Source organism: Alosa pseudoharengus, unplaced genomic scaffold (assembly GCF_046254945.1).
Source record: "Alosa pseudoharengus isolate Yale_2024_CS ecotype anadromous, Long Island Sound unplaced genomic scaffold, YU_APseudo_1.1 YU_APseudo_1.1_scf_10, whole genome shotgun sequence".
Lineage (NCBI taxonomy): Eukaryota > Metazoa > Chordata > Actinopteri > Clupeiformes > Clupeidae > Alosa > Alosa pseudoharengus.
Window position 1 is genome coordinate 38,344,367 of NW_027468565.1, and position 7,442 is coordinate 38,351,808.

The window sequence follows — 7,442 nt, forward strand, 5'->3', positions numbered from 1 at the left end:
GCGATCCCACGTTCCCAAAGGGCCTGAGCGCCGCCACTGAGAAACACATGTGAGCTGCAGCTGATGTGGTTGCTCGCAGCGAGCTGGGCTCTCTAATAAAATGTAATTTCGGTGTGCACCCATATGGCTATGAAACGTTGGTCTGTGTGCCTGTGTTTGTGGGAACGCTGTGTTAATCGACTGTGTGTGTGTGTGTGTTTATGTGTGTGTATGCGTGTGTGTGTGTGTCTGTGTATGCATGTGTGTGTGTGTGTGTGCGTATATGTGCGTGTGTGTGTGTATGTGTGTGTGTGTGTGTATGTGTGTGGGTGTATGTGTGTTTGTGTGTCTGTGTATGCGTGTGTGTGTGTGTGTGTGTGTGGGTGTATGTGTGTGTGTGTGTCTGTGTATGCGTGTGTGTGTGTGTGTGTGTTTATGTGTGCGTGTGCGCGCGTGTGTGTGTGTGTGTTCTCAGATCCTTGATGAGGTGGAAAAGAGGAGGGCCATTTCTCCAGCCCTGGTGCAGCCGTTCATGAGAGGCATCATGGAGGCTCCTTTCCCAGCCCCGGGGAGAACCATCACTGTGAAGAACTTTCTCCCAGGGTCAGGCACAGAGGTCAGTCACATTCGGTCACATTCATCCCTGGCAACAATAAATCAGCAAGCACACATAGATATTTGTGTGTATTCATATGTTACAGTGAAATAATTCCCTCCCCTCTCTCCTCACCTTTTCAAGACATTTTGTCATTTGTCATGGGAGCAGTGTCTAATACACACCTGTCTCGTCCAGGTGATTGAGCTGTGTCGGCCGTCAGACTCCCGCCTGGAGCACGTGGACTTCGAGTGCCTCTTCTCCTCCCTGAGTCTGCGCCTCCTGCTACGAGTCTTTGCCTCCCTCCTGCTGGAGCGTCGGGTCATCTTCACTGCAGACAAGCTCAGGTGAGTCGCCGTCTCGGACTCTGCTAAACACTCAGTCATAGGTTGCACATCCTTTTTTTGTATTATTGCATTTTAGTATCCTGATTCTTAGTATCATGATCCTTAATATCGTATTTATGGCAGGAATTGTCTGGGGCTAGTCCTTTGGTTTGAAATGGAATATTTTCTAAGACAGCAGCATTTTCTTTGGTGGTACTGAGCCTTGTAAGCCTACTGGAGAGATGGTACATTCACCAAGAGTGAGGGATTAGACTGAAGAGCCTGTATATATTCCTCCTAACACCCCTGTCTGGGTGCTGTTGGTATGTGTGAAGGACGGAGTGAAAGGGAGACAGGGGATGACAATGCAACAAAGGGGAGAAGACTGTACGTGGAACAATTTTGCCGAGAGAAAGTTGTGGAAAAAATGCTGTTGTGTTATACGGTTGCCTTGGGAACAATCTTTTCTCTTTTGGAAAAAGCTACAGGAATCCAGAAGCAGGCTTGAAAAAAGAGAGACACAACACTGTGTGTAGGCAGAGAAGCCTACAGAACACTGCCCTCCTCAGGCATTTTTCTGAAATTCTACTTAACTTTTCAGTTCACTAAACTTTTGAAATAATGAATATCTATGTTATAAAGAATACATTTCATGGGCAGATACTATATGCAAAGAATATGTTTTCAAAGGATGATGAGTAAATACATGAAGAGTTGCTGAACTAAGGGGAACTTTGACACTGATGTATTTTGAAGCTTATAAATGAAAACAGACACATATTGAAGACATACTGAAAACAGTCACACACTGAAGATATTAAGTCAAAATTGAAAGGCTACTTCATTCGTCACCACAAAGCCGGCATCATACCATTACCAAACTCTCAAGTTTTTTCTGTAAAAGGCAAGTGTAATTACAAAATCTTTTGTTGTATTTGCACTTGAACCGGTTCTTTGAACTTTCCAGAGAAACTACCGTACATTGTCTTTCTCCAGTGAAGACTAACTGAGTGTAGTTTTATATCCTCATCTTGCCACCCTGTGGTGAAAAGAGGAACTACACAGAAATTCATGGCAATTGGTTAAATGTATTGAACCATTAAAGTCACAGTCAGTGATTTGATTAAACCTCTTAGTTGTCTTTTACCTAATGGCAGACACAAAAACAATAACTTTCCACCAAGAAAATCCTTTAAAAGTCCCTTTAAGCCAGGATCCCAATATTGCTAGATGATCACAGTCCCCTCTGTGTGCTTGTGTTCCAGTACGCTGTCTCAGTGCTGCCACGCGGTGGTGGTCCTCCTCTACCCCTTCACCTGGCAGCACACCTACATTCCAGTGCTCCCCCCTGCTATGATGGACATTGTGTGCACACCTACGCCTTTCATTGTGGGCCTGCTGTCCAGCTCCCTGCCTCGTCTGAAAGAGCTGCCCATTGAAGAGGTAAGACCTATGCCAGTTGGACACTAAGGAATGCATATAATGATGAAAAGTTTGTGAATTGTTTCTTTTTAAAAAAAACAGAGGAATAGGAATCTTTTAAATTAAATGACACTAATTATAATGTGATGACGCTTTTATAACTGTTACGGGGTTTCCGTGAAAACTGTAGATTATGCAATTTACTCCATAGGAAGTCATTTTAGTTCCATTTTGTTATGTTATAATGGAAACTAAAAAGAAAAGGAAGGAAAGAAGACTATTATTGGCTTAGAGCAGTAACGGCAAACTCTAAAAAAAAGTTCTGAGGGTCTGAATGTTCCCACGAGCACCTCATATTTCAGATGGCTTTTATGTGTGAACATGGCACAGGTCACCCGTAGAGCCTTGACCCTTTTCCTCTGTCCAACAATGCTGTCCTCTGAAAAAGAGCTGAGATTACTGGCCTTGCAGGAAATTACATCACCCCTCCCTTCTACTCTTTCCACAGGTTCTGGTAGTCGACCTTGGCAACAGCCGTTTCCTCAGACAGGTACTATCCCTTGCACTGACCGAAGTTTACTTACCATGAAGCATTTCCATCACAATTCAATATAGAGACTGATTATCCAAATTGTGTTCCTCTAGTTGGATGATGAGGAGTCTATTCTGCCTCACAAACTTCAAGCAGCTCTAGAACACGTTCTGGAAAAGAGGAAGGAACTGGCTAGTGACAAAGGAGACCTTCCCAATGGTGAGATAATCAACCATGATTTCTTAATAAATCAAAAGTCTGTACTTTGTTCACTTTCATAGAGTTACTTAAATTGTAGTTACTAATTAAAGGCATCCTATGTAAGTTACTTAAATTGTAGTTACTAATTAAAGGCATCCTATGTAAGTTTGTTTACCTTAATATAACAGCTTTGAAGCCATTTTGATGGTAAACGAATTTGTAGAATCACTCACCTAGCTGGCAGTGCCCGGCAAGGCGGATTGGATGCCTTTAATTGCAGTCTCCTTACAGGGACTGACATGTCTGACTTAGCTCTTGCTCTCCCCGCAGAGTCCAGCTCCTTGAGCACTGTGGTGTCCGAGGCCTTTGTGCGCTTCTTCGTGGAGATAGTGGGCCACTACCCACTCTTCATGGGCGGCGGGGAGCGTGAGGACGACTCGGCCTCCTCCTCCTCCCCGTCTCCCACCCCGTCCTCCTTCCAGCGCGAAGCCTTCCGCAAGGCGGTCACCTCCAAGAGCCTGCGGCGCTTCCTGGAGGTGTTCATGGAGACGCAGATGTTCGCTGGCTTTGTGCAGGAGAGGGAGCATCGTCGGCAAGGCATGAAAGGTGCAGCACTGGTCTTTGCTCTCTGCTCCATACACAAGGCTGCTGTCATTGTGGCAAATGTTGGGTGCCGCTGTTCCCAGGAGATTGCCATGTGAACTGTAGGATAGTTCTGATAGTGTACTTTGATTCATTCTGATTCATTTGATGTAGTGAGGTGTGAATGGCATATAGAGCGAAGTTGTGGGTGTTGCGTTGTCTGTTTCTAAAGTGTGTGCAAGGATGAATGGATATTTGATCTACGTCATTTGTCTTTGTGTAGGTTTGTTTGAAGTTCGGGCTCAAGACTACCTGGACTCATTGCCAGGAATCGAGAACCGTGGAGTCAATAAGTTCCTAAAAGGTTTAGGTAAGAACAGTCCCCCTCAGTACTGTATGTTCATTCAAACCATTGTATTGCCTTATCTAATGGCCTCATCTGATAAGTGCTATTCAGGTTACTAAGCACGAGCACAATCTGACCTTTCAATTCTCTGTCTATATCACAGGAAATAAAATGAAATTCCTCTCCAAGAAATGATCAGCGCACCCCTATTCAGGAGAGGTCAAGAAGAATGGATGTACTTTTATCAGCTTGTTGGACCAAAAGCTCCCCAGAGTGGTGTGACCAGGGCGTCAGTTCCAGAAGTTGCGCAGCACCACTGAGATAGGGAGGAAACAATACAATGATGTGGCACAAAAGCAAGAAAGTCCGCAGAGAAGATGGAATACAACGCTCTGGCCAAGACAAAGAAAAATGTCCAATAAATCCAATATCCTCTCTTGCCCATTACACATACACTGGCTGGTGGGCAATGAGCAAGCAAGAAACAGGATCCCAGTGCACAAGTCATTCACAGTGCCATGCCATGACCTGCCGTCTCTGCTCTATGTAGAGCCTAAAACCCCACCCCTGAATCCCCAAAACACCAGGACTAGCTTAAAATGTTAGCCATGTAGCAAAAGGAGAAATTGCTGCCTTTGTACAGTTCTCTTTCTCACATCACGTCCATAGGTTTAAACTCTTTCAAAAATAGAGTACAACTTCTTTTAACACAGGAGACTTTAATTTAATTTATATACTTTTAGACAAATGCTATGCCCTAGTTTTGAAAGAATCCCCTTTACTGAAAGAATAAATGAAGTAGTTTTTCATAATATGTTATTTATCATGGTGCGATTCATGTGAGGTTATAAGAAAATGTACTGTGTCTAAATTGCATAGACTTGACATGGGAATGTGACTACAAAATGGGGAGGTAACAATCAGCAAAGATACGTGGATCACAAAAGTCACAGGATTTTCTCTGTAGAGACTCTGAAAAGAAGAGAGATTTGTAGAGAATCAGAACCAAATCTGAGGAGACTTGATTTTGTTGACTCAGCCTACTGTTGTTCAGAATATTTTCAAAAACACCACTAGATCTACTTAAACTTGATTGAAAAGAATGCAATGAAAGTGTAAATCAAATAAATTGATTTTCCATTTAAACCAAGATCATTGTGTGTGTTTTATATTTTATGTTGCAACATTATGCATTCTTTTACATAGGCTACCTCTCCAGCAAAGCATGGTAAGCGTCTAGGGACTAATTGCAGATGTTCTAATTTAAAGCATAGGCCTATGCCAATACGCACAAACTGATTACCGTATATCACTCTGCAACAGCACAGAGAGCCACTTGCACTATTTAGGTGACTTTGACGCAGTGGCCTATGTTTCCACTGGAGGGCTCTCACAAGTCAGGTGTTGAGGACTGACAGAAGACAAGAGAAGGTGCAGAGCAAACCTACTGTACTATGTCTGCGGCCTCAGTGATTTCATAAGTTTGCTTTTCTCAAGTCCTTCGTTAGAAAAGATATACAAGCATGTAGCCTAGGCTACTGTACCTTGAGTTTGGAGACAAAAGATAAGTAATTTGTGAATATGCGTCTAAAGCTTTCAGATGTAGTATTTTTGACAGTTGAAAAACATATTAATTACAGTCCATACTACTGGATAGGAATATATAACAAAAATGTTTCCTAATAATTAGCCCACGCGCTTGGTCAGACAATACTCGCAACAGACACACCCTCAGGTCGTTTCTGTCCGTCGCTCCCATAACGAGCAATGACAATCCTCGACCCCTGCAACTCTGAATGTGATTTCCTTTTCCCCCTACCAAGGCTGCTTCTTTTCCTTTTCAGACCCCAGACCCTCCCCTTGAATCCCCCTCCCTCGTTACGTGTTGCCCGGTCGGTCTGTCCTGCCTCTTGCTTTCCTTTCGTCTTTCTCCCGTCCAGCCTTCATATCATACCACAGCTAATTCCTGAAATTCCAAACTTCCTCGCGCTTCAAACAACTCAGGAAGGGGGGACAAATACTCTGGTATTCCACTCACAATCTACCCCAAAAAATTCAACTTACCCGCCAGACGAAAGCACCCTGAGTGTTGACATTCAAGAGGTAAGTGTTTCTTTGTACTTTTCCTTCGATATTCCTGCTGACCATTCACTCGTGTAAAGGTCTATCCTTCCAGGCAACAGACTCAACCAAGACCTGTCTTTTAGAACAAGACCCTAGCAAAATACGCAAATGCACGCATGCAAGAAAACGCGTCAAATTAGTCAATGTTTACAAATATTTGACATTTTTGAAATTTCTGAAATATTTGTTTTCTGAATTCCAATCATTTTTATTGTCACTGTAGTTGTTTCCTGCGTTTCGGCCGGAACTTTTTTGTAAAGAAACTGAACGTCATTGGTATGCAGTTAGACATTATCGTTCTGCAGAGGTGAACATATTAACGTATAATGTTTGTTTTGAAAGCAAAATATTACTCCTCAGTCTTTAAGGCTACTGTACTGTATTACTTACTGAGCCATCACAGAACTTAAATGAGGAATCAGTATCCACAGGTGGGTGTGCTCTTTTCCATGGTGCCCAATAATAATGAAACTAATAATAATAATAATAATAATAATAATAATAATAATAGTATGTATTATGTTAATCAATAAAATTAAAAATACATATTGTATTTGCTATTGTTTTGTGTAAGTGAAATTGAGTTAATTCTCTCAATCTGCTGTCTAATATAATGGGTTTATTTTTGTAGATTCCACAGAATTCATCTAGCTATTTTGCTGTAATTTATTTGATGTGATTATGCTAATAGACAGACGGACAGGCTGAAATTGTAATTTCACCTGCTGCACACTTGATGCTGATGTTATATATTTAATCAAATTCTATTTTCTATTATTATCTAAAAGAGTGTACTTTTATTAACTCTAAGTCAAAATATGTCACGTGATTTCTCTTAGTTTAGTTCACCACTCGTGTTCCAGAAAGGTTGAATGTGGTGGAGGGCTGACAGCTATGGATCTGTTTGGTACTGGACAGGTTTTGTGGATGAATATCTCAGGTTAAGGTTCGATTAGTGAGCAGCTTGCGTGTTTGCCTGTTCCCCACAGAGGCTGCGTGTTGGAGTGAATAGTTCACATGAGCAACAGGTGGACAGGGCCAAGGGAACACTGTGCTGAGGGGGCAAGCGAACACCTGCTAGGGCACTTTGTTAGGTTATGACAGTGACAGGCTATTATTCACACATCTACTTTGTTCTTTGTTTTTCGTCCTGTGCCCTGTTTTTCATCGGTATGTTGTGTTGGTCTCAGTAAACAAGCTGTTTCAGTGGCATATTCATTCACTGGTTACATTATTCAGGTATGTACTCCGGAATGAATCTGTCAAGCAGAAAGGAAAGTCATAACTGCCAATAATATCAACATCTCATCCGTACCTTTTTTGTGCTACACACAG

The 7,442-nt window shown here is 42.3% G+C and overlaps 1 protein-coding gene across 1 annotated transcript in view; it reads left to right on the forward strand.

Moving 5' to 3' along the window:
- The window catches only part of LOC143107926 (DENN domain-containing protein 2A), a 31,922-nt gene extending 26,895 nt beyond the window's left edge, over positions 1 to 5,027 (forward strand). Inside the window, exons 13-20 of the mRNA XM_076271526.1 lie at positions 455 to 595; positions 773 to 921; positions 2,166 to 2,343; positions 2,831 to 2,872; positions 2,968 to 3,073; positions 3,386 to 3,661; positions 3,921 to 4,007; positions 4,147 to 5,027. Of these exons, the coding sequence (XP_076127641.1) occupies positions 455 to 595; positions 773 to 921; positions 2,166 to 2,343; positions 2,831 to 2,872; positions 2,968 to 3,073; positions 3,386 to 3,661; positions 3,921 to 4,007; positions 4,147 to 4,178 (1,011 nt within the window). The 3' untranslated portion in view covers positions 4,179 to 5,027. The remainder of the gene's footprint in view (positions 1 to 454; positions 596 to 772; positions 922 to 2,165; positions 2,344 to 2,830; positions 2,873 to 2,967; positions 3,074 to 3,385; positions 3,662 to 3,920; positions 4,008 to 4,146) is intronic.
- Positions 5,028 to 7,442: the final 2,415 nt, after the last annotated feature.